General features: G+C 60.4%; 1 protein-coding gene across 6 annotated transcripts; it reads left to right on the forward strand.

Moving 5' to 3' along the window:
* The first annotated feature begins 158 nt into the window (after window positions 1–158).
* On the forward strand, window positions 159–23,513 carry ACACB (acetyl-CoA carboxylase beta). Of its 6 annotated transcripts, XM_065692487.1 has the most exons (53): window positions 159–257; window positions 626–1,048; window positions 3,596–3,728; window positions 3,816–3,954; window positions 4,217–4,326; window positions 4,471–4,552; window positions 5,026–5,124; window positions 5,414–5,523; window positions 5,763–5,873; window positions 6,027–6,236; window positions 6,374–6,544; window positions 6,656–6,817; window positions 6,964–7,127; window positions 7,529–7,679; window positions 7,759–7,862; window positions 8,456–8,537; window positions 9,038–9,183; window positions 9,261–9,411; window positions 9,533–9,667; window positions 10,143–10,289; window positions 10,392–10,580; window positions 10,996–11,096; window positions 11,180–11,268; window positions 11,344–11,468; window positions 11,852–11,965; window positions 12,042–12,155; window positions 12,532–12,621; window positions 12,726–12,844; window positions 13,041–13,178; window positions 13,526–13,625; window positions 13,721–13,828; window positions 13,968–14,024; window positions 14,527–14,568; window positions 14,645–14,860; window positions 14,959–15,114; window positions 15,717–15,920; window positions 16,392–16,547; window positions 16,923–17,045; window positions 17,212–17,481; window positions 17,634–17,731; window positions 17,895–18,015; window positions 18,235–18,345; window positions 18,738–18,881; window positions 18,965–19,085; window positions 19,243–19,339; window positions 19,506–19,602; window positions 19,836–19,971; window positions 20,246–20,423; window positions 20,591–20,703; window positions 21,115–21,269; window positions 21,469–21,639; window positions 21,931–22,067; window positions 22,182–23,513. In XM_065692487.1, exons 2-53 carry the CDS (start codon window positions 630–632, stop codon window positions 22,306–22,308), a joined length of 7,143 nt encoding a protein of 2,380 aa, XP_065548559.1. In that variant the 5' UTR covers window positions 159–257; window positions 626–629; the 3' UTR covers window positions 22,309–23,513. The 6 variants fall into 6 exon arrangements, 4 of the variants coding, with proteins under 4 accessions (XP_065548559.1, XP_065548556.1, XP_065548557.1 ...); XM_065692484.1 differs by lacking the exons at window positions 159–257; window positions 626–1,048; window positions 3,596–3,728 and having other exon boundaries at window positions 3,820–3,954; XM_065692485.1 differs by lacking the exons at window positions 159–257; window positions 626–1,048; window positions 3,596–3,728; window positions 16,392–16,547 and having other exon boundaries at window positions 3,820–3,954.
* The last annotated feature ends 1,392 nt before the right edge of the window (window positions 23,514–24,905 follow it).

Here is a 24,905-nt window from a genome sequence, read left to right on the forward strand (position 1 = left end):
CACAAGGCCAGGGCACCTTTGTCCCCCAAGGATCGGGTGTCCCTGCCACCCATGCCTGCCCCCAGCACAAGCTCTCCAGGCACGCCCGCACACAAACATCTCTGCTTGACGTTACCGTCACGTGTGGGGACGGCACCGGCGGCCTGGCCCCTGTGGGCTCTGGGCCTGCCATGGGCGCCCTGCCTGGCTGAGGGCACCGGGGCAAGGAGCCGGCGCTGCCCGCGTTCATCCCACCCGCACGGAGCTCGGTGCCCATGGTGAGCGTGGGTCCTTTCGCCATGGGAAGGGGTCCGGGGTGAGGGGAGCATGGGGCTGTGGTGGTTCTGGCTTTAATGGCTTGTGGAGACTGGGGAGGGGGGGTCAGTTTAAGGGTATGGAGCCGGGTTGGGGTCAGCCTCACTGCCCTCCTTAGGATGCTGTGGGGAGCTGGGGGCCATCTCGCCCCCTCCATGCTGTGTGAAGGCAGAGCAGCGCCGAGCCCCACCTCCATGGCTCCCTCTGCCAGCACCGCTCCTCGTCCCGGGAGTAAAAATAGCTCCGGCGGGGCCTTGGCACCGCTGCGGGGAGCGATGGCGGCCCGGGCGCTGCGGGGGGGTGCCATGACGGGGGGTCCTCCCCAGCGCAGGTGAATGCTGCTGCCAGCCCTGCTGCTGCTGCTGCTGTGCGCACGCCTCGTCTTGACCAGGATGTCCAGCGCCCGTCGCAGCCAGGAGGAGGAGGATGAGGAGGAGGAGAAGCCGGAGCAGCCCACGACGGCTCCCACCACCGCCAAGCCCCCGGCCGGGCCGAGCCCCGCGGCCGGCAGCGCGGTGCCAGAGGCCGGCAGGGCGGCGGAGGGGGAGCAGGAGCGCATCGCCGTGTACAACCCCGCGGCGCTGCGCCGGCCCGCCATGGCCAAGTTCGTGCTGGGCTCCTTCGAGGACAGCAGCTCCGATGACGAGCTGCGGGCCGCCGCCATCCGCCTGGGCAGGAGGCACAGCAGCCTGGCCCCGGCCGGGGGCCCCGAGCCCGCCGCCATCGCCACGCTCCTGGAGGCGGGCGGCATGAGGTACGGCCCCGGGGTGAAGGCGCCGGGTCTGGGGGGGCAGGCGCTTTGTGGGTGCGTCGGTCAGGGCCCCCGTTGCTGACATTGAGGTGCATGCGTTGGGCTCCTCAGGGACCCGAACTGATGCTCTTACCCTGGTCCCTTTGGCTCGATGCTGCCCGAAGCGCCCTGATGAGGCTGACGGCAGCATCCCGCGATGAGCGGGCACGGCCGAGCGCTTTGCGTGACAGCAGCACCACGTGCAGGAGTGGGGCAAGGCCTGGGGCAAAGGTTGCTCCGTTAGAGTGGGTTTTGGGCGTCAAAGAAGGGGCTGGGAAGCGCTTTCAGTGTGCGTGGTGCTCCTTCAAGTGCTGCTTCCCCCGCGCTGTGGCCGAAGTGCTGAGTTACTCCCGTTTTCTCTTCCCTTCCTCTCATTTTGCTGCTTCCCTTTGCCTCTGTGCTGTACCCCAGTGCTGGGAGAGGCTGTGCTGCTACTGCCTGCGGCGCTGCTGGCCATAGGATGGGTGTCCATCAGGGAGCATGGCAAGGCAGGATTGGGGTTGGTTGCAGCATGTGGAAGGGCAGCAGTGGGCACTGTTGGTGTTTCCCTGCGTTCCCCATCCTTCAGGTGCCAGTTTTGTGCACGGGCATTGCTAGGGGCATGCCATGGGGTGTGTGTAAACCTGGGAGCTGAGCCTTTGCACCTGCATGTGTGTACTTGTGCACGGGAGTGTTGTCCTGCATCCTCAGGGATGGATCCCACACGGTCCCGGTCCTGCTGCCAGCTTCGCTTTGCCTCTGCCCCAAGGGAGGATGCTAACACATTGTGCATGGGGAAGCACAGCATCCCATGAGGAGTGGGGTACATGGGGTGCTCCTGTGCTGCTCCTGCTCTTCCTCTGCCCTTACAACCATTGCGGGTGAATGACTCAAGGCAGAAAGGCAGCTTTTGGGTGCTCTTGTGATGAGCTGATGAAAAGAGGGTGAGCTTTGCTCTGGGGGTAGCTTCCCACCCAGGCAGAGCTCCCAGGCATTGGAAGTGCTGGAAACAGCGCTGCTGCTCTGCTCGCAGTGAAAAGACCCTTTGGGATGTGTGCTGCAAAGCGTGATGGTGTCCTCTTGCCTAGCTGAGGTTTCAGGGGTTCCATGCACAGTGCTGCTGTTGGGGTATCTCCGCTGCGATAAACCCTTCCCTGCTCAGTGCAGCGCTCCAGCTACTTGGAAAATACAGGGAGAGACTGGGACATTTCCCAACATCCCAGACGTTTCAACACATTTCCCCTTACAACCAAACTGCCCAGAGCGCTGCTCGTGTGCAAGCTGCTCGTTCAGGGGAGCCCTGGCCCTGCTGCCTTTGCTTCTTCAGAGCTCACCCATGTGATAACGACCAACAGCCCAAAACCCGGGGCGGGGGGGATGTGAAGCTGTTAATTAAAATAGAAAGTGGTTCCAAATGGCAGCGGGGCCGAGGGGAAGCACGTGCCCGGCTGCGGGGAGCCTGCCAGGCCAGACCCTCCTGCGCCCGCCGTGCCAGGAGGTGGGAGGCGCGAGGGCTGCCTTATAGCGCTGCCGAGGGGCTGCTCCATGGGCTGCGGGACAAGGGATAGACCCTGGAGGGCACGGGAATGCCCTCAGAGGGAAACCATGGCTGGGGTGAGTGTGGCCGGCAGCGTGGCGAGCTTGGGAAGGCCGGTGGGGGTTTGTGGAGCAGGCAGCAAGGGCTGGCTGGGGTCTGCTCCAGGGAGGGCGAATTGCAGAGGCAGCTGTGGGGAGCTGTGTGTCAGGCTCTTCCCAAAGGGTCCGGCTCCCCCTTTGGTGACCTTAATGCAGCTCCTAGGGGCACCTCTGCCTGCACCCCATGGAGACCTGCTGCTCGCCCCACGGGGTTTGGAGGCAGCAAACCTGGTTTGCCTTGCACGAACACCGGGGCAAGGATGTTCTGTGTTATCCCACGTACCTGTTGGTTTTCCTGCTGCTCACCCCACTGGGCGCTCCGGGTGTCCTCTGGGGACACGGGGGATGGATACGGCCCTGCAGTGGGGTTTGGTGTGAATAGGCAGCTGGGGAGGGGGTTGCAGCACACCTTGGCTGCTGTAAAGGGGTGTTTGTGCATGCAGCACCCTGGCAGTGGGAGGGAGGCTCCGTGCTCTGTCCCTGGCCAGTCTCCCTGCCCCAGTGTTTCCAGCAGCAGATGGGGGGTGTTTTAATTGCAAACCACACTCTGCTCACCCCAAATTTCTTGCCCTGTATAACTCAGCCAGCGGCAGTTTTCCTCTGCAGTGTTGCGGGGGGGGCAAATGTCCTTGGAGAGATCTGGTGCCCAACAGGGAGCTGGTGGAGAGGAAAGCGAATCCCGGTGTTCCCGCATGTGTCAGTGGGGTGAAGGCTTTCATGGGGTTCCTCGGGAGCCGCAGCGGAGGGGCACAGTCTGGCTTCCAGTGCCTGCTGCTGCCCTCTTCCCTGCAGATCCCACCCTAGGAAAGCCGGAGCCAGCACCAGCGCGCACTGTGCCCGGTGGGGGTTTCCCCCCGTGGCTATGGGCTCGCTGACGTCCCTCGTGTCCCACTGCAGGCCGAGCATGTCCGGCTCGCATCTAGCAAAGAAAGGCCGTGAACACAAGAAGATGGATCTGCAGCGGGACTTCACCGTCGCCTCGCAGGCCGAGTTCGTCACCCGCTTTGGTGGCAGCCGTGTCATTGAGAAGGTCTTTTCCCTGCGTGCCTTTGCCTGGGTCATTGAGCAGCGAGGAGAGGTTTCAGCCTGACACCCCCCGTCCTTGTGCCCCCCCCAGGTCCTCATTGCCAACAATGGCATCGCTGCTGTGAAGTGCATGCGCTCCATCCGCCGCTGGGCCTATGAGATGTTCCGAAACGAGCGTGCCATTCGGTTCGTGGTCATGGTCACCCCCGAGGACCTCAAGGCTAACGCAGGTCATTCCTCAAAGCGAGTCCCCCGCCGTGCGGCTGGGCTGGGGCAGCCCTTCCACCTCCCTGCGCCGCTGCCTGGGATGCGCGGGCTCTGCCCAGGGTCACACTGGCCTCCTGTGCAGCCAGCTTGAGGAGCGAGCAATTCCTGCACCCTCTGCAGCCTCTGTGGCGGGGAGGATTTGGGGAGCGGGTCCAAGGGGCCGCGTGTGAGCGGGGGGGAGGCTGGAGGGACTGTCTCCAGCTCTTGCCACGTGCTGTCTTGCAGAGTACATCAAGATGGCAGATCACTACGTGCCTGTCCCCGGGGGGACCAACAACAACAACTATGCCAACGTGGAGCTGATCGTGGACATTTCCAAACGGATCCCAGTCCAGGTAAGAGCTGCTCATGGGCCTCCCATCCCTTTGCTGAGGGCAGAAGGGGCGCTTGGAAGCAGGGTGATGCCCCTCTGTGTGGAGGAGCAATGGGAAGATGCCGGGCGGGAGGTAACAGCTCAACTGCTCCTCCTCTTGTGCCAGGCGGTGTGGGCTGGCTGGGGCCATGCCTCGGAGAACCCCAAGCTGCCAGAGCTGCTACAGAAAAACGGGATAGCTTTCCTAGGTAAGGCCTCGCTGCCTCCCCTGCGCCCGAGGGAGCAGTGGGCTTTGGGCTGCTGTGTGCACGCGTGGTCGCTGCCTGCTTCGTGTGTCTGCCATTGCAATCCCCAGCCCCCTTTCCTGGAGCTGTCTTGGGAATCCCACTGTTTTCTGGGTTTTCCCTGTAATCCTCGTGCTGATGCAGCATTCACAGAGGAACGTTGGGTGGGAGCGGACCTCATGGGCTTCCCAGCCAGGGGACAGCCTGGAGAAGGGTCGAGCTCCATCAGTTTTGGGGGTTTCCCTGCACCCACACCCTTAGCAGCAGGGCTGATGGGGCCGGCTCGGTGGGGAGCAGCTCTCTGCAGCATCCACACGATGGGGCCGGGCTGATGGGGCCGGCTCGGTGGGGAGCAGCTCTCTGCAGCATCCACACGATGGGGCTGGGCTCGCTGGCGGGGCTGGCCCAGCTCTCACCCCTTCCCTCCCTGTTGGAAGGTCCCCCCAGTGAAGCCATGTGGGCCCTGGGGGATAAAGTCGCTTCCACCATCGTGGCTCAGACGCTGCAGATCCCCACACTGCCTTGGAGCGGGAGTGGTAAGTGCCTCCTCCTTCCCAGGCCCCCCATTGCTTTCCTCCCTGCTTCTCCTGCTCCCCCAAAGCAAGCACCAGGGCTGGGGTCCCTGGCCTGGCAGAGCCGCTGCGGGTATTGGGGATCCCACTGCAGCCAAGCGCTTTCTGTCTTGGGAAAAGGGTTTTTTGGAGGTGGGGTGCATGGGAACAAGGGGACATGTGCCAGCACATGGTCCCCGGCTCCTGGCACAGCCAGAGTGCCACCACAGCCGTGCCACCCCGGCAGTAGCCACAGCCCTGACTGTGCCCGCAGGTCTGCTGGCCCAGCGGTCGGAGGAGGGCCAGAAGCATCAGCAGATGATCAGCATCCCCCTCGAGACATATGAGCAGGCCTGCATAAAGGATGCGGAGGAAGGCCTGGAGGTAAAGCTCGTGGGAAGGTGTTTGCCTCTTCTCCACTACTATTCCTCCTGGCAGCGTGCATGCCCTGGCCCTTTTGGCCTCCAAGCACACGTGACAGCGATGCAAGGCTGTTTCAGCAGCAGCTTGTACCTCTGCACGGATGTGACTTGGGGCAATCCTGCTTGGGGGGGTGCATGGGGCAGGGTGGACTGTTGGGGTCCGAAACACTTCAGTCACTCCCCGTGCTTGACCTGCCTTAGGTGGCCAAGAGGATCGGCTACCCACTGATGATCAAGGCAGCAGAAGGCGGTGGGGGAAAAGGCATCCGGAAAGTGGAAGCAGTGGAAGAATTTGGCACCTGCTTCCGGCAGGTGAGAGATGCTCCGACCACCCCTTCCCATCCCCATCCCATGCTGGGGTGTGCAGCAGGGTCCTGCTCCCAGCTCGGGCTCACCCAAGACCTGTCTCCATGCTGGGGTGAATTCTGGGCGGTGATGCCAGAGCACGACCCTCTCCCAACGCAGGTGCAGGCAGAGGCCCCCGGCTCCCCCATCTTCCTGATGAAGCTGGCACAGCACGCGCGGCACCTGGAGGTGCAGGTGCTGGCTGACGAGTACGGCCACGCCATCTCCCTCTTCGGCCGAGACTGCTCCATCCAGCGCCGGCACCAGAAGATCATTGAGGAAGCGCCCGTCAGCATCGCGGCACCCTCCGTCATCGAGGTGATGGAGCAGGTGGGTCTTAGAGCAGCGGAGAGCCTCAGCCCCTGCTTGTCCCTGCGAGGACGTGGCTGCTGGCTCAGGACAGCCCGATTCTGGTGCGGCGGGCAGGGGGTCATTGCTCCCCACGGTGGGCTCGCCCTCTCCCGCAGTGTGCGGTCAGCCTGGCGCAGAGGGTGGGTTACGTGAGCGCGGGCACCGTCGAGTACCTCTACAGTGAAGACGGGAGCTTCCACTTCCTCGAGCTGAACCCGCGCCTGCAGGTGGAGCATCCTTGCACAGAGATGATTGCGGATGTGAACCTCCCTGCTGCCCAGCTCCAGGTACCCGAGCGCACCCGGGTGACCCTGGGGACTTGAGGTGAAGCAGCCTTGTAATTCAAGGGGCAGAGGGAAGTCTTGTTCTGGCAGCTCAAGCCCGTATTTCTTGTACAGATCGCAATGGGCATCCCCTTGCACAGGATAAAAGACATCCGGGTGCTGTACGGGGAGAGCCCCTGGGGCGACACATCCATCACCTTCCACAGCCCCACCAACACCCCCGTGCCCAGGGGCCACGTCATTGCTGCCCGCATCACCAGTGAGAACCCCGAGGAGGTGAGCCAGGGGATGGGCTCTTGTGCACCGGGTGGGGGGACCCTGCCTCTTGTGGGGTGAACCGGGCATGGACTGCTCCAGCTCATGGGGTTGGGGATAAGTGGCATGGGGGTTTCTCCATGTCTTTCTGCTCTGGCTTCACTCAGGGTTTCAAGCCCAGCTCGGGGACAGTGCAGGAGCTGAACTTCCGCAGCAGTAAGAACGTGTGGGGGTACTTCAGCGTGGCAGCAGCTGGGGGGCTGCATGAATTTGCTGATTCCCAGTTTGGGCACTGCTTCTCATGGGGGGAGAACCGGGAAGAGGCCATCTCGTGAGTGTGACGGGGCAGGGCGGAGAGGGGGTGTCCTTGGGAAGGTTCGTGGTCGGCGCATGAGCCAGGAAAAGTGGCTTTTATCTGAGAGGACCGGAATGGTGCCACTGCGCTGAGCTCTGTTTGTGCTGCAGGGACTCTGTCCCAAGCCACGGTGTTCAGGCCATGGTGGTGCTGAGGCCCCAGCACATCAACCTGCTCCTTCAAGACACGCTTTAGTGATCTGCTAAGTATGTGCTTAGTGCCGGTGAGCAGCAGTGTGCAGCCAGTGGCTGCGTGACCGTGTAATGAGTGTGTCCGCGGTACTTGAGTGTTTCAAGTCCCTGTGGCTCCCTGGTTTCCTCAGCTGAAAGCCAAGCACCACCTCATCAGTCGTTAATGGAGGGGTTTGCTCCCTACAGGAACATGGTGGTCGCCCTGAAGGAGCTCTCTATCCGTGGGGATTTCCGGACCACGGTGGAGTATCTGATTAAACTGCTGGAGACGGAGAGCTTCCAGACCAACGCGATAGACACGGGCTGGCTGGACCACCTCATCGCTGAGAAAGTGCAGGTAGCGGAGAGCGGCCCCTCGGGGCTCTCGCTTCCCTTGCGGTGTGAGACCCAAGCACCGTCCTCTTTCCTCCCCACAGGCAGAGAAGCCGGACACGATGCTGGGGCTCGTCTGCGGCGCCCTGAACGTTGCTGATGCTGCCTTCAGGACGTGCATGACCGACTTCCTGCACACCTTAGAGAGGTACGGAGCGGGGGCTGTCTGGTGGGGGCTTAGCTGTGACGTGAGCACAGTGGGCCCAGGGAATGCACGTCCTAAAGGGTGGCTTCTGCAAGCCTGGAGACCCAGGAGCTGCTCTCCCTGCGCCATCTTCCTGCCCAGTTTCGCTGCTGAAGCTCTGCAGATCTGGAGGCAACAGCTAGGAAATGGGTATCTGCTGTGACTTAGAGCTCCGGCTTCTCTGCTACTGCTTTATCTGGAAAGGGGGGGAAGTTCCCCATGCTTTGGAAAACAGCTTTCAAGGGAAAGCAGCTTGGCTGAACACTGCTTGCTTCTTTTTCACTCTTGAATGTCAAGGTTGTTCCTCCAGCCCTGGAGGACAGCCGCGGCTCTCCCCCATGCCCTTATCTCAGTGCTGTGCCAGTCCCTGGCCTGGCTCCAGCTGCATTTCTGTGAGGTGCTCCTGCGGGTCATGTAAAGCAGATGCTTGTCCCCTGCGGTCACCTTGGCACCCTCCGGCATGGCCCGAGGCCAGCAGTGATGCTGACACCTCGCACACTTGGCTCGGTGTGGGGCAGGCGGCGCTTGTGGTGCCTGACCCGTCTGTTGTGTTCCAGAGGGCAGGTCCTGCCAGCAGCCTCCTTGCTGAACATGGTTGACGTGGAGCTCATCTATGAGGGCGTGAAGTATGTTCTCCAGGTGAGGATGGGGCTGCGCTCCCCTCGAACCAGCCCCAGTGCTCAGGGACAGGGATGTGTGCTCCTGTCCTAAAGGACAAAGGTGTAATCAGTGTGAGGTTGTCCTTTAAAAAGATGCAATGTAAAAAATGAAGTGAATAACCTCATTTTAAATAGACGTGTTCCTGACTTTGGTAAAGGACCGCCTCTTCTCGCTTTTAAACCCTATAAGTTGAACTTTATGCAAAAGAACCCTACCTAAAAGGAAAGCAGCCGGTGACCCATGGGTTAAACCAGCTCCAGGCTGCTATCTGAAGCAGCTCTTTGGTGCAGCCTGAGGTTGCTCCCTCCTGCCCTCATGGCACGGCCCCATCCCGTGGCAGCAGGCTGCTCCTGCGCAGACCCTTGCCGCAAGCATGGGGAGATGCTCCTCACCCTCTGCCATTTCCACTGGCCCCCAAATGGCCGTTGCACGTGTTTTGGGGGGTTGCACTGAGTGTTCTCCCTTGCCATTGCCCACAGGTTGCCCGTCAGTCCCTGACGACGTACGTCATCATCATGAACCGCACTTACATAGAGATCGACGTGCACCGGCTCAATGACGGCGGGCTGCTGCTCTCCTATGATGGTAACAGCTACACCACCTACATGAAGGAGGAGATCGACAGGTACCTCCCCACCGGGCCCCCAGCAGCCACCCTCGCTGGCCAGGAGCTGGGTGGTGAGACCTTTCCCTCCCATTAAGGTACCGGCTCACCATCGGCAACAAAACGTGTGACTTCGAGAAGGAGAAGGACCCAACGGTGCTGCGCTCGCCCTCGGCGGGGAAGCTGCTGCAGTACACGGTGGATGATGGTGGCCATGTGGATGAAGGGAGCGTGTTTGCAGAGATCGAGGTGAGCTCTGCCCCTGCAGTGCTGGTGGACGGCTAAGACAATATGCTGCCACGATGCTTGAGGAGCTCTGAAGCAGGTGGGGGCTGCTCACTCGGTGACCGCGTCACCCATCCTCACCCAGGTGATGAAGATCATCATGACACTGACGGTGGAGGAGGCCGGGCGGGTGCACTACATCAAGCGGCCGGGTGCGCTGCTGGAGCCGGGCTGTGTCATAGCCCGGCTCGAGCTGGATGATCCCACCAAAGTGAAGCCTGTGAGTCTGCCTGGGGTCACCTGTGCTGCTGTCCCCTCCAAGTGGACGTTCAGGGGGGATAAAACAGAGGAGCTGCCCTGGCTGGGGCATCAGAGGGTTGTGTCCCCGTGCTGGCACAGTGGCACTTGCATGGCCAGGCTGCATCCTCCAGCTGGCTGCACTGGGGCTCAAGTGGCTGCTCTGCGTGCAGTGATGTTGCTCTACTGAAGTATCATGTGTGCTCACTTAGTGTACAGAAGCTCACATACAGGTTTTAGTGCTCTAGCTACGTCTCCGGTTTTTCTGCATTGTTTTCGGGGGGGACACGACACAGGCACAGACATGAAGCTGCATGTTTTGTGCTTCTGCTGTCTCTAACCAAAAGCATACGTTGGAGAGGTTGTGCTGGTTTCACTGGAGCAGCTGCAGCTCTTGGGGGGCTCTGTCCCATGTCAGCAAGGACATTGCCCATCTCACCTCTCTCTGCTCTTTACAGGCTCAGCCATTCACGGGGGGGCTCCCACCCCAGCAGACCCTCCCCATCACTGGGGAGAAGCAGCACCATGTTCTCCGCAACGTGCTGGAGAATCTCACCAATGTCATGAACGGGTACTGCCTGCCCGAGCCCTACTTCAGTGCCAAGGTGGGTACGGGGCAGAGGTGCTCGGTGTCCTGCCCCGCTGCCTCCTGTTTGCCATGATGGCAAGGCAGGTATGTGGGCAGCCCCAGCTTCTGCTCCTCGCAGGTGAAGGAATGGGTGGCCCAGCTGATGAAGACCCTGCGGGACCCATCCCTGCCCCTCCTGGAGCTGCAGGAGATCATGACCAGCATTTCAGGCCGGATCCCGCTGTCCGTGGAGAAGTCCATCCGGAAGGTGATGGCGCAGTACGCCAGCAACATCACCTCCGTGCTCTGCCGCTTTCCCAGCCAGCAGGTGAGAGCCACGGGGCTGCACCGCTGGCGTGGCCTTTGCTTCCCTTTTATTGTGAGTTTCTGCCAGATGTCGTCTTGCCAAAAGATGTTACAAATCACAGAACCCCAGCCTGGTTTGGGTTGAAGGGACCTTAACGCTCCTCCAGCTCCAACCAGGGGCAGGGACCCCTTCCACTGGAGCAGCTTGCTCCAAGCCCCTGTGTCCAACCTGGCCTTGAGCACTGCCAGGGATGGGGCAGCCACAGCTTCTCTGGGCACCCTGTGCCAGCGCCTCAGCACCCTCCCAGGGAAGAGCTTCTGCCTAAGAGCTCATCTCAGCCTCCCCTCGGGCAGGTTCAAGCCATTCCCCTTGGCCTGTCCCTGTGGGCCCTTATCAAAAGTCCGCTGTGCCCTCACCCTGTGCCCTCTCCCTGCAGATCGCCAGTGTTCTGGACACCCACGCGGCCACGCTGCAGAGGAAGGCTGAACGGGAGGTCTTCTTCATGAACACACAGAGCTTGGTGCAGCTGGTGCAGAGGTGAGCCCCGTCCTGTCTGTGACCCCCCTGGTGTCCCCAGCACTGCCACCGCCTTGCAGCACACCGGGCTCTCTGCTCCCCAGGTACCGCAGTGGCATCCTGGGCTACATGAAGGCAGTGGTGCTGGACCTGCTGAGACGCTACCTGCAAGTGGAGACGCAGTTCCAGCATGGTGAGGGGCGGAGGGGGTCTGGGGGGGGGGTGTCTCTGGGGGTCTGCAGGGCTTACACTGTTCTCTGTCCCATAGCTCACTATGACAAGTGCGTCATCAGCCTGCGGGAGCAGTGCAAACCCGACATGACCCCGGTGCTGGAGAGCATCTTCTCTCATGCCCAGGTGGCAAAGAAGAACCTGCTGGTGATCATGTTAATTGTGAGTACAGCCCCTGAACAAAGGCTGGTGATGGGGGCAAGGCTGTGAGCCAAGTCAAGCTCTGTATCACTGCAGATGGGACATGGCTGTGGGTGGCTGTCACAGCCCGGTGCTTTCCCCTTGAAAGCGGGTGGACACCTGAAAAACTGCTTTCCTGCTCCTCTGTTTAATGCCCAGGGTTTGGGGATTGCATTCTAGTGTCTGCCTTGTTAGTGTCGGGCTTTATCCGCCCTCTGTAGCATGGCACTGCTGCACTTGGGTCAAAGAGCAGCATTTGCCCATTTTAGCTCCTTAGATCTTGCCCCCAAGGTGCCGGGGATGTGGGAGGAAGCCATCCTGCAGCCAGGGGCCTGGGCCAAGCCGTGGTGGTGCGTGCATTGCAGGACCAGCTCTGTGGCCGTGACCCCACGCTGACGGATGAGCTGACGGCCATCCTCAACGAGCTGACGCAGCTCAGCAAGACCGAGCACTCCAAAGTGGCCCTGAGAGCCCGGCAGGTCAGTGAGCACCTTGTCACCCCGTCCCCATCCCTGTGGCCCTGCCCTGTGCTCCCAGCAGCCTCTCCCCTTGCAGGTGCTCATTGCCTCTCACCTGCCTTCCTACGAGCTGCGGCACAACCAGGTGGAATCCATCTTCCTCTCCTCTATCGACATGTACAGACACGAGTTCTCCCCTGAAAACCTGAAGGTTGGGAGCTGTGCTTGTTTTTTCCACAGCTGGGATTTAGGTGGCTTTATGAGGCTGCAAGGCGTTTAGCCTTAGAAATAGCCCCAAAAGGCAACCTAAGCCTTGCTGCAGTGTTGGTGCCTGTGTAGAGGAGAGGAGAGGGTGCAATCCATTGCTACCAGGCCCCATCCCCTGCTCCTCCCCCTGGTTGGTGGGGGACCGATGTGTGGATCTATGTCTGGGTCTGGCAGTGTCCCCGTGATGGACCGGGTGTCCCATGACCAGTCCTGCACAGCCCCATATTGAGGGACCCCTCTGGAGCATGCCTCTGCCATCCTGCGATGGAGCTAGGGGCTCCCACTTCGTCCTTGCCTGAAATCTTGCTTTCTTCCCCCAGAAACTGATCCTCTCGGAAACCACCATCTTCGATGTCCTCCCCATCTTCTTCTACCACACCAACCAGGCGGTACGCATGGCGGCACTGGAGGTGAGGGCTGGGGGGGGCCGCAGAGGTGTGGATGCTCCGGGAGGGACACGGATGCGTGTGGTGGGAGCAGGGGCACAGTGGTCCCTCCCGCTGCCCCCCTCCAGGTCTATGTGCGACGCGGGTACCTCGCCTACGAGCTGAACAGCCTGCAGCACCGCCAGCTCTCGGATGGCACCTGCCTCGTGGAGTTCCAGTTCATGCTGCCCTCCTCCCACCCAAACATGTATGGGGGTTTGGATCAGCTCCTCCATGCAAAGCATGGGGACCCTCAGAGGGAACTGCTGCACCCTCCCTTTACCAGTAGAGCAGGATGAGCCCTCTGTGGGTCAGGGTCCTGGACGGAGCCTGTGCGGTCCCTTTTGGACCAAGGAAGCGGTGCCTCCACTTGTGGCTGATGGCTGCCTTGCTCCCCCATGCAGGATGTCTGTCCCCATCAGCATATCCAACCCTGACCTGGCCCGGCACAGCACTGAGCTCTTCATGGACAGTGGCTTTTCTCCCCTGAGCCAGCGGTTGGGAGCTATGGTGGCCTTTGACAGATTTGAGGACTTCACCAGGTGGGGAGCAGGGACGTACCCTGCTGCTCAGACCCGTGTCTTTTGGGTGCTGATGCAGTCATTGGGGAGCACACGGGATGGAAGAGCCAAAGCTGGCAGCAGCTCCGAGGTTGGGGCTGGGTATTTGCAGTACAACAGGCACCACGGTGAGGACACGTGGAGCCTGGGGAAAGCTGCCTGGCACACATTAAGCATCTCTGCACATGAGCACAGCAGCACTCAGCTGTGTGTCGTGAGCTGTGGCCTTGTCAAGGGCTGCTGATCCTGGCTTGTTCCTGCTGCTGTTCCCTCAGGCAGGGATGGGTGTGATGCACTGACCTGATACCCAATCCCTGCCACTTGGGCAGGAACTTCGATGAAGTGATGTCCTGTTTTGCCAACCCACCTTCGGAGAGTGCCTTCTTCAACGAGCCGCGAGCCACCATCTATGAGGAGGAGGAGGCCAAGGTGGGCACGAAGCTGTTTCTGACCCTCTCAGGCGGTGCCGGGATGGCGCTGCCGCTGCTGCTTGTGGTTGACCGGGGGTTTGGTTTTGTTCCCAGAACATCCACGAGGAACCAATCCATATCCTCAACGTCGCGCTCCGCTGGGCCGACCATGCCGAAGACGAGAAGCTGGTGCCCATCTTCAGGGCCTTTGCCCAGTCCAAGGTCTGTCAGTGGGGCTGGACCCCCTTTTTGCACACCCTGCAAAACCCTGCACCCCGCGGCAGCCACTTGGGTTTTGTTGGCTCCCTCGGTGGAGGCTTTGTTAAGCTCCTGCGACTCGGAATCTGCTGTTCCCATGTAGAAAAAGTTCCTCGTTGACTGCGGTATCCGGAGAATCACGTTTCTCATTGCCCAGCAGGTGAGTGCGCACTGAGCTGCAGGCAGGCAGAGCGGCTGCAGACACACGGAGCTTCTGCCTGCCTGCAGGGCCTCGAGACATCCGTAAGGAACTTGCAGCCGTAGCACCGCGTGATCATAGAATCATAGAATGGTTAGGGCTGGAAAGGACCTCAAGATCATCTAGTTCCAACCCCCCTGCCATGGACAGGGACACCTCTCACTGGATGTGATGGATGTACCTCCTGAGCATCAGGAGCTGGCGGTTAATTAAGGAGTTCAACGAGTGATTTATCTCCTGTATCATCCTTTATGCTGCTAATGTCTCTAGTAATGTGTGGCTCCTGTGTGGCCGCTCCACAGCTTTAAGGTGCCTCTAAAAGGCTTGGATTACTTTGGTTCTTTTCCCTCTGGGGCAGGAGGAAGCCTGCAAAGGCTTTTCTGCTTGATGAATCCCCTGTAAATGAGCAAAATCCTCTGTGTGCCAGAAGTGTTCATGGCGTTCTCTCTCCCCTTTGCTCTAGAGAGAATTCCCGAAGTTCTTCACGTTCAGAGCCAGGGATGAGGTAGGAGCTGTGTTTGGAGCAGAACCCCTTCGGTGATGGTGACCAGCCCATCACTTACTCCCTTGTGCTGCCCCAGTTTGCAGAGGACCGCATCTACCGGCACCTGGAGCCGGCCCTGGCCTTCCAGCTGGAGCTGAGCCGCATGCGCAACTTCGACCTGACGGCCATCCCCTGCGCCAACCACAAGATGCATCTGTACCTGGGGGCGGCCAGGGTGCAGGTGGGCACCGAGGCCACCGACTACCGCTTCTTCATCCGCGCCATCGTGCGCCACTCGGACTTCATCACCAAGGCAAGGCCACGCTGAGCGGCCCGGGTGCGGGCAGAGGTGGGGTGAGTTTGGGGTGCAGGGGGTGCTCCGGCCGCCCCTGAGCCAGCCCTGCACTGCAGGAGGCTTCCTTCGAGTACCTGCAGAATGAGGGCGAGCGCCTGCTCCTGGAGGCGATGGATGAGCTGGAGGTGGCCTTCAGCAACACCGTTGTGCGCACCGACTGCAACCACATCTTCCTCAACTTCGTCCCCACAGTCATCATGGACCCCTCCAAGGTGAGTTTCTTGTGTGCTTTGCTTCCTGCTCGTCAGTGTGGTGCTGATCAGTGTGATGGAGACTGTGTCATCCTCAGGCTTGGTACCGTTGCACAGGCATGCAGCAGTGCCCCGCACTGGCTGTCAGGCCTTGACCTCATCCAGTGCCCATCAGATGCTAGATAGGAGATGGATTTGGCAACCCCAAAATTAACCCCTGCAGCTTAATTTCTGTGTCACACCTTCACTGTGGGCTCTTTGCTGCGGAGGTGCTGAGATTTCACCCTTCACAATGATCAGGGCCTTTGGTAGATACTTGAACAAGCAGACGGTTTGCTGGAGAGCGCAGGGGTGAGCTGCAGACCCTTCCTGCAGGGAGTGTGTGGTCTGAAGGAGCGGGGCTGTGTCCGTTCAGCAGGATCTGGGACACCATCTTCCCGTTTCCCCAGTGGAGAGGCTGGATGGCAGCACCAGCCCCCAGGGGTAGGGCAAAGGGGCTTTCCTAAAGCAAATCCAAAATGACTTTGAGGTGGGGATGCAAAGGGGCTGCCGTGGCATTGCGCGCTCTAGGACAGCGTTGTCGCCGGGGCCATTGACCCACCTGTGTGCCACCCCATGCCCAGATCGAGGAGTCGGTGCGGTCCGTGGTGATGCGCTATGGCAGCCGGCTCTGGAAGCTGCGGGTGCTGCAGGCCGAGGTGAAAATCAACATCCGCCTGACGCCCACTGCCAAGGCCATCCCCATCCGCCTCTTCCTGACCAATGAGTCCGGCTACTACCTGGACATCAGCCTCTACAAGGAAGTGAAGGACCCCACCACCGGCAGTGTGAGTACCCGCACGTGTCAGGAGCCCAGCCGTGACTGCTCTGGGCAGCTCTTGGCACGGAGAAGCTTTGGGGTGGTTGCTGCAAGACTCCCCATGCACCTGCAATGCTGGTGTATCCCGGAGCCCCTGGGACCATGCAGCAGCATTGCCAGCACTGGGCTGGTTTCACTGCCCTTGGTGTGCTGCATCTGTTTGGGCACCTCATGGTGGTGGTTTGCTCCAAAATGGTGCTGAGCCCCATCCATTCAGATGCCTTGGGGTATTGCTGGTGTGTCGTTGGGCAGTTTTTGGTCCGGGAGGTCAGTGTTAGGGTGTCACTGGTGCTTGCAGCACGCTCTGTGCCCTCAGTAGCAAAGAGCGGGGTTGGAAATCACGTTATTTGGTCAAGTAGAGCGACCGGCAAAGCCCAGCAGTGCTCTGGCACCTTAGTGTTGCGGAGGGGCCCGGCCAACGCTCTGCCCTTCTCTGCAGATCATGTTTCAGTCGTACGGGGACAAGCGAGGGCAGCAGCACGGGATGCTCATCAACACTGCCTATGTCACCAAGGACCTGCTCCAGGCCAAGCGGTTCCAGGCGCAGTCCTTGGGCACCACCTACGTGTATGACTTCCCGGAGATGCTCCGGCAGGTCAGCGTGGCTGAGAGAGGGGCCCCAAAGCGTTTGCTGTTCATTCCCACCCGGCCCCGGATATTCCCGTCTGCAGGAAAGAACCCCCTGCCCTGAGCTGGCGAATGACAACAGGAAGAGCCCAAGCCTCAGCACTCTTGGGCACAGGAAGCATTTCTAAAGCAGTTCCTAGCTCTTGGAAGCTTTACATCTTGGAGGGTGTTAAGCAGAAAGTCCCATGCAAGGAGCTCTGCGGAGGGTGGGGGCTCTTAACACAGGGTTTTGCTCCCCCCAAGTCCCAGCCTGCTGCAGGAGTCGGGGTCTGCGCCCAGTGATCGGCTCAGAGCTGCCCCAGCCCCCGGCTTTCAGCTCAGCCTCTGTGCCGTGTCTCTGCAGGCTCTCTCCAAGCTGTGGGGCTCCTCACAGCAGTACCGCAAGGACATCCTGACCTATACCGAGCTGGTGCTGGACTCGCAGGGGCAGCTTGTGCAGATGAACAGGGCTCCTGGAGGGAATCAGGTAGCGAGGGGTGATTTAGGAAAGCGGTGCTGCGGGAGGTGGGGAAGGCTGGTGGTTAAAGCCTGCGAGATGCTCCTCAAGCATCCTCTCTGTCGGTTGGTGCAGCCTGCAGCTCAGACCCCTGCTCTCCGGAGGAGCCCTGTGACCTTGTGCTCTTTTGGGACAGGTTGGGATGGTGGCTTTCAAAATGAAGCTGAAGACCCCCGAGTACCCGAAGGGCCGGGACATCGTGCTCATCTGCAACGACATCACGCACAGGATCGGCTCCTTCGGGCCGGAGGAGGACCTGGTCTTCCTGCGGGCCTCGGAGCTGGCGCGGGCCGAGGGCATCCCTCGCGTCTACATCGCTGCCAACAGCGGCGCCCGCATCGGCTTTGCTGACGAGATAAAGCACATGTTCCAGGTGGCCTGGGTGGACCCTGAGGACCCTTACAAGGTGCGTAAGCACCTCCCCTCCTGCCACCACAGAGGGCTGGGGGCTTCTCTGGTCATTCCCTGCTCACAGCTGAACTGGGGACAGAGAACGGGGATCGATGAGCCTGTGCATGGAGGGCTTCCCGATTCACACCTCATCCTCTTCGTTTTCAGGGCTTCAAGTACCTGTACCTGACCCCCCAGGACTACACGAGGGTCAGCACCATGAACTCGGTGCACTGTGAGCATGTGGAGGAAGGGGGCGAGTCCAGGTGAGCCCCCATCCCATAGGGCACCCCACCCCTGCCCCGTACCCCTGCCAGGATGCAGCTCCCACATCCTGGCTCAGCATCCTGCCAGGCACATCATGCAAGTGAGTGCTTCCCTGCTTCCCTCTGTCCTACCTACACCACTGTGGCTCTGCTTTCCCCCCAGGTATGTCCTCCGGGACATCATCGGGAAGGAAAATGGATTTGGGGTGGAAAACCTGAGAGCTGCTGGTACCATTGCGGGGGAGTCTTCTCGTGCTTACGATGAAATAGTGACCATCAGCATGGTATGGCCACGGGCCCCTCCCCGCCTCCACTCCTCCCCTGTCTCCTACTTGCTTTTAAGGTCACCCTGAGGGGGGAATAATAGGATGCAACAGGTGACCTGGCACAACCTGACTGTGCGGGCCCCTGCAGAGCATCATTCTCCCAGTGCTCCCAGGCTGTGCTGCAGCCCTTTCTCCAGGTGGGACAGTAACCTCGCGTGTCCTTGTGTGCGTACCCAGGTGTCCTGTCGCGCCATCGGGATCGGTGCGTACCTGGTGAGGCTGGGCCAGCGCGTCATTCAGGTGGAGAACTCCCACATCATCCTCACTGGTGTCACCGCTCTCAATAAGGTACCGTGCTCTGGCCTCGTGTCATCCCCTGGCACTGTCCCTCGAGCCACTGCATGCACGGGCTCCTTCCCTGTCCCATGGGTCCCTGCATGTCACCTCATAGCCCCCATCTGGAGGAGCTGCCACAGGGGTAGTTTGGCTCTGGCCCCAGGGGCAGGACCTATTTCTGGGCGGAATGACACTGGTTTGAGCTGATTTCAAACCTGCTTGGCCAAACCCATGCACTTGTCAAAACCGGGATCCATTTGCTTTAAGGCCAGCCTGGTAGATAGAGGTGGGAATTCAGCCTCAGCCCAGGGGGAACGTGCCTGTGCGGGTGTTTGACTGCGAGCAAGGAGGAGCAGCTCCTGGGTGAGCAGAGACTGATCCGTGCGTGTGCTAATTCTGCCCAGGTGCTGGGCCGTGAAGTTTACACCTCCAACAACCAGCTGGGAGGGGTGCAGATCATGCACAACAACGGCGTTTCCCATGTCACCGTCCCGGATGACTTCGAGGGGGTCTACACCATCCTGCAGTGGCTCTCGTACATGCCCAAGGTAGGAGGGTGCTGCAGGATGGTGGTGTGGGCTGTCACCCCATGGCTGGCTGCTCACCTGCCCGCTGGGGCTCTCCCTTGCAGGACAACCGGAGCCCAGTGCCCATCATTGCCATAACTGACCCCGTTGAAAGAGAAATCGATTTTATCCCTTCCAAAGTCCCTTATGATCCCAGGTGGATGCTGGCAGGGAGACCCCATCCAAGTAAGTGAGAGCAAGCCGAGACCTCTGCAGCAGTGCTCCCAGACGTACCTTGTAGGTGCCAACCGCAGCTCCTGGTCCAGGAGGTGCTTTTTACGGTGCACAAGGAGCTCCTCGGTGCTCACCCTTGTGCCACTCCACCTTTTCCTGTGCTCTGCAGCAATCAAGGGGACCTGGCAGAGCGGCTTCTTCGACCAGGGCAGCTTCATGGAGATCATGAGGCCATGGGCTCAGACAGTTGTGGTTGGCAGAGCAAGGTACTGCTGGGAGCAGGGGCAGGGAGCCTGCGCGTGTGGCCGTGCTCTTGTGCCCTGGCTGTGGCCCTGCTTTGGGGATGATGGAGTGGGAACACCCCCCTGGTGGGGCCGGGGCGCTGCATGGCGGGGAACTGGGCCCCGCTGAGAGCACCGTGCCCTGCTGCAGGCTGGGAGGTCTCCCTGTGGGTGTCATCGCCGTCGAGACCCGCACCGTGGAGGTGACCATACCTGCGGACCCGGCCAACCTGGACTCGGAGGCAAAGGTGTGGGGGGGAGACCTCAGTGTGTCTGGGTGGCAGCCGGGAGGGGGCTGGAGGGAGGAGCAGGGAAGAAGCTTAGTGGGATCCTTTGGCTTCTCCTTGAAGCCTGGTGGAGCGAAGGCTGCTCGCTCAGTTCGATGTCTTCCGGCTCTCACACCGAGTGTTGCTGACCTCCCAGTGCAGTGTGCTGGGCAGCACTGGTGCCAGGCTCAGTGCTGCTGCTCTGCCTCTTCCAGATAGTCCAGCAGGCCGGGCAGGTCTGGTTCCCAGACTCGGCTTTTAAAACAGCCCAGGCTATTCGGGACTTCAACCGGGAGCATCTCCCGCTCATGATCTTCGCCAACTGGAGAGGCTTCTCCAGCGGCATGAAAGGTACCTGAGCTTGGGGTGCCCACAGCCCTGTACCGCAGCACTCCTGCCACCCTATGGGGTCCTGGGATGACCCAGCCCACCAGTGCCCTGCCTACACCCCAATAGGATGCGGGGTTGGGCTGGGATGAGGCACTGCCAGGACCCACGTCCCAGGGCTTGGTGGCTTCCTGCTGTGGGCTGGTTTTGGGGTGCTGGTTTGGTCTCTTCAATGGAGAAGGTGGCTTCAGGAACCCACGGCCATCAGAGCACCCAGCTAAATCCCTTTGGCTTTCAGACATGTACGACCAAATGCTGAAGTTCGGTGCCTTTATTGTCGATAGCCTGCGGGACTTCAAGCAGCCCGTCCTGGTCTACATCCCACCGCATGCAGAGCTGCGGGGGGGCTCCTGGGTGGTCATCGACTCCACCATCAACCCCCTGTACGTGGAGCTCTATGCGGACAAGGAGAGCAGGTCAGCATCCGGAGCACATCCGCATCCTCCGCAGCCGGGGTGTGGGGAAGCGAGAGCCGGTGCACGGGGACTGCAGAGTCGTGATCCTGCGGAGAGCTGCCTGGACCTCTTCTCCCGGGATCTATTCCCCGCTTCAGTCCCGGATCTTTACCACATTCTCCTTCCAGGGCAGGCATTTTGGAGCCTGGAGGAGCAGTGGAGATTAAGTTTAGGAAGAAAGATCTGGTGAAGACCATGAGAAGGATCGATACAGTCTATGCCAAGCTGGCTGAGCAGCTGGGTAAGAGAAGGGTGTTTCAGTCTGGGGGCACTGGTAACAGTAAGATGAAACATGAGGCCCAAACACCAGCCGGAAATCCTTTAGTGTTCCTCTGTGAATAGTCCTTATGGCTTTTCTGATGGTGGAGCCTGCCGAGAGGATGTGGTGGTTCTTTAAAGCACCTGTATATGGTGCTGGCCTTTTCTCCCAGGCTTTGAGGTGAAGAAGGGCAACGGCCGTGCTGAATCAGTGCCTGAGATGAGCGCAGTCACTGCAGAGCAGGGGTGTAGCTGTTCCAAGGCAAAGGGATGTGATGCTGGGCGCCTCGTTCCCCGGTGGCGGTGGCCGCTGTGGGAGGGCAGCCCCTGGGGTGTCCTGTGGATCCCATCACGGGGATGCGGGGGGGGTTTGCTCAGCCCTCACCTCCTGCAGGGACCCCCGAGCTGTCCGAGGCGCAGCGCAAGGAGCTGGAGCAGCAGCTCAAGGCCCGGGAGGAGCTCCTGCTGCCCATGTACTATCAGGTGGCCCTGCACTTCGCTGACCTGCACGACACCCCGGGCCGCATGCAGGAGAAAGGCGTCATCACGGTGAGCCCGGGCACCATGGATGGGGCTGGGCACGGAGGGGTTGCTCTGGTGGCACAAAAGTCCTTTCCTAGGGGCCTGGGCTTCAGTGCTCCTGCCCTGGGTGCAGGGACCCCAGGGTGGGCTGTGAGGGAGCAGGCGCTGCCCAGCAGCATCTCTGCTTCCTGCAAAGACAAAGCCAGGCTCTGCCCCGTCCCTGCAGGACATCCTGGAGTGGAAGAACGCCCGCTCCTTCCTCTACTGGCGCCTGCGCCGGCTGCTGCTGGAGGAAGTGGTGAAGGCTGAGGTCCTGAAGGCAAACAGGGAGCTGAGCCACATCCGCATCCAGTCCATGCTGCGGCGCTGGTTCATGGAGACGGAAGGAGCTGAGAAGGTACCCCCGGAGCCAGCCTCCTGAGGCACCCCTGGGGCGGTCACCTTCTTCCTGCCGCTCAGGCGCTGTCCATTAGTGCCTGCAAACCGGGGATGGGAATTGCTGTTTTCCACCCTGTGCAAGGGGGGGGTTACATGCCAGGCAGTGGGGATGGTGCTGTGCAGGCCTGAGAAGCAAAACCCCCTCGCCTGGTTTTGTGATGGGAGGAAAAACCCCGAGGCCACAGCAGAAAGGGGGGGGCTGAGGCGGTGCAGGCAGCAGGACCATTGCCCACGGTGCTGCTCTCCCCAGGGCTACCTCTGGGACAACAACCAGGTGGTGGTGGAGTGGCTGGAGAAGCACATGCAAGAGGATGAAAGCACGCAGTCAGCCATCCGGGAGAACATCAAGTACCTGCAGCGGGACTACGTGCTCAAGCGCATCCGGAGGTGAGTGCCCGCGGGAGCTGGGATGCGGCGGTGATGCCCCCTCACTGGGGGGACTCCATGTGCTGGAGATGAGGCCGGTCTTGCTTCAGCCTCCCTCTCCCGTCTGCCTTGCAGCTTGGTCCAAACCAACCCCGAGGTGACCATGGACTGCATCATCCAGGTGGCTCAGCACCTCAGCCCTGCACAGAAGGCCCAGGCTGTCCATCTCCTCTCAACGGTGGATAACAACAGCCCGTCTTGAGCCGGGGGCCAGCGCTGTGCAGGGCAGTTGCCATGGGGCAGTAGGGACACAGGGACAGGCGGCTGCCCAGAGGCGAGACCTCACCTCCTCACCCGCTTCCTCAGCCTTGAACTGAAACTTTGGGCTCGTGTGCCTCAATAGAGGCTGGCAGGGTTTGTATTTTAAGCCCTGAAGCTGGTCTTGCCACCCATCAGAGCCGCCTCTGGCGCTGGGGTGTTCGTCAGAGGGGCAGCTTGGCAGAAGATAAACTCGGCCGGAGGCAGGCCCGGAGTCTGGACCTGGCGCAGAAGTTGGTTTTAAAGCTAAAGTCTTACTGTGTTTTAGTCGCGAGCCCTGGCCTTGGTCTTTAAAGCAAGCACCGCTGTCAGACACGTCTCGGGAGGCTGGATGGAGCTGGAAGCACAAACTGCATGGCCCAGGCACCACAGGGAAGTGGGATGAAGAGGAGGAGGAGGTCTCCATTGACCAGGCACTGGCACAAGGAAGTGTGACGCCTGCTTAAGCAGCACTCTCAGAGTGCTCTTTTCTGATAAACCTGGGGACTGCGAGGAGCAGCTTGTCCCATCCCTCCCTTCTCTGTGGAGCCATCAGTGGATGGGACTGAGCGGCTGGTGGCCCCGAAGGGACATCAGGAGCTGTGCAGCAGAACCAGCAATGGATCCACCACGGTCTGACTGACCCAGCTGCTCCTCCCGCCCCTCTCGCGTCCTTTCTGGCTCCTCCTGCAGCTCCTTGGGGTGTTTTCAGCCCTTGGCTCCTGCAGGGGATGGAGAGAAGGGGAGGACACAGCCCCGGGTGCTCCTGCCCCAGTGACCCGGGCCCTCCGCTGAAGCACAGTAGCTGTGGGGTGAGCTCTGTCTGCCTGGACCCGTCCCTTGCATCTGAAGTGGCTCATGGAGGGGTGATGTGCAATGTGCTTTGCAGTGTCTGCGTGTCACTTCACCAGCATGGGTGGTGGGTTTTGCCTTGCAGGGTGGTGATGGGAGGTGGGCCGCCTGGTTCCGGTGCAGTGCTGGCCATGCCCGTGGGGTCACACAGCGCCTGGGGGGGGGGGCTGTCTGCCTGTCCTAGGGCTGGAGGGGAGTAAAGGGCTTTGTGTTTAGGAAGGTGTTGCTGCCCTTTGCTGGGAAGGGGATGTGGTGGTGGCTGTACAGGAGCCAGGCACAGGCAATAAAGGGAGCCCAGCTCTCGGGCAGCTCTCCTGACCTCCTCCTGCTGTCGCTGTCTGAACGTGGTGGATCTGAGCAGGGGTCGGTGCCTCTGTCAGTGCGCGGCCCCCTCCCTGCAGCACCGACACCGCTGTGGTGCGGAGCAGCCCCGAGCATCCCTCTTGTGTGCGCTTCCCCCTGCTCCAGAGCTCTTCCGTGCACTGAGCTGGAGGGGTTCTCAGGAGCAGGCTGGCAGGAAGAGCTCGTATCCCACATACCCATGAACTCCTCCTCTGCTGCGGGATTTGAGCCAGGGGCAAATTCTTGGCTTGGGAATGGGGGGGGGGGGGGGGTAGGGAATGAGGCCTGGGAGAAGCTGCTCTTCCAGAGGGGAGCTCGCCCCTCCTTTTGCAGATGGGCGCTTTGACTCCTCTGTGAGTGGATGAGATGCTTTGCTCTCAGTGGGGGCATGTGAACACCCCGCTCTTAGACTGCGGAGAAGCACCCGCTCCTCATCCCTAACTTCCATGGAAGTGTCTCCTGGCTGGGCTGGGTTTCCAATAGCAGGTGCCTTGGAATGGCTGTTAATGGGGAGCTGCAGCGTGGCAGCGCCTTGCCTGCCCCCGGCGCGGTCACAACACCCACAGCCACGGGCTGAGTGCTAAGAAATGTTTATTTAACACATGAAGAAGCAGCGATGCTGCCGCTCACAGCAAAGGATCACTCGTGACAGTCAATGAGGACGCGGAGCATCCTGTGGAAGAGGTGCCTGGGGGGAAGATTCAGGCACAAGCGTTTTCCAGCCCCTGATCTTCACCGTGGGGTTTCCAAGCCCCAGCGTGTGGCTCCAGCATCCTTCAGTGTGCGATGAGGAGCCTGCGAGCACATGGATGCAACCCCAGGAACCAGGAGTGTCTATGGACGCACAGGGACAGACGGAGCACGAGATGTAAGCATTACTCCATGGTCACGGAGGTGTGAGTAGACTAAATGCTGAATTCCAACAGCCATTAACTTTGGAGATTCTCAGGTGTCTCCTCATCCTTTGCCAGGGCTGTTACCGGGTATAAACCAGGGTTTGACAGTGTAAAAGCCTACATTAGCCTCAGCTGGACTGGGTTACCAGGAGAGAGCGTTGTGACGGTCACTAGGAACAGTTACAATATTTGGTCTCTGAGCTACTCCTTATAACACTTGAGTTTCACAGTGTCCAAAGTGCTTCTTTCAAGGTAGTGTAACAACAGCGGCTGAACTCGTTGCATTTGGAGCGTGAATAATTTAGCGGGTGTAAAGCAGGGCACTGCAGCATTTGACAAACTTCACAGCATTTCTTCCCATAGCAATAAATATAAATAAATTTACAAAGAGGAGCACTGCCTAGCACGGGACAGACAGGAGCACGATGCACGGATCTAACCACACCTAACCCCCTAAAACCCCCTAAAAACA

The sequence above is a fragment of the Lathamus discolor genome, chromosome 12 (genome assembly GCF_037157495.1).
Source record: "Lathamus discolor isolate bLatDis1 chromosome 12, bLatDis1.hap1, whole genome shotgun sequence".
NCBI lineage: Eukaryota > Metazoa > Chordata > Aves > Psittaciformes > Psittacidae > Lathamus > Lathamus discolor.

What these genes read in the sequence shown, in the direction of transcription:
- ACACB (XM_065692487.1), top strand. Translation starts at nt 630, where the DNA reads ATGCTGCTGCCAGCCCTGCTGCTGCTGCTGCTGTGCGCACGCCTCGTC. An exon ending in GGGCCTTTGCCCAGTCCAAG is followed by an intron (nt 13,829 to 13,967) that starts GTCTGTCAGTGG and finishes GTTCCCATGTAG; the next exon opens with AAAAAGTTCCTCGTTGACTG. An exon ending in GGCAGGGAGACCCCATCCAA is followed by an intron (nt 19,086 to 19,242) that starts GTAAGTGAGAGC and finishes TGTGCTCTGCAG; the next exon opens with CAATCAAGGGGACCTGGCAG.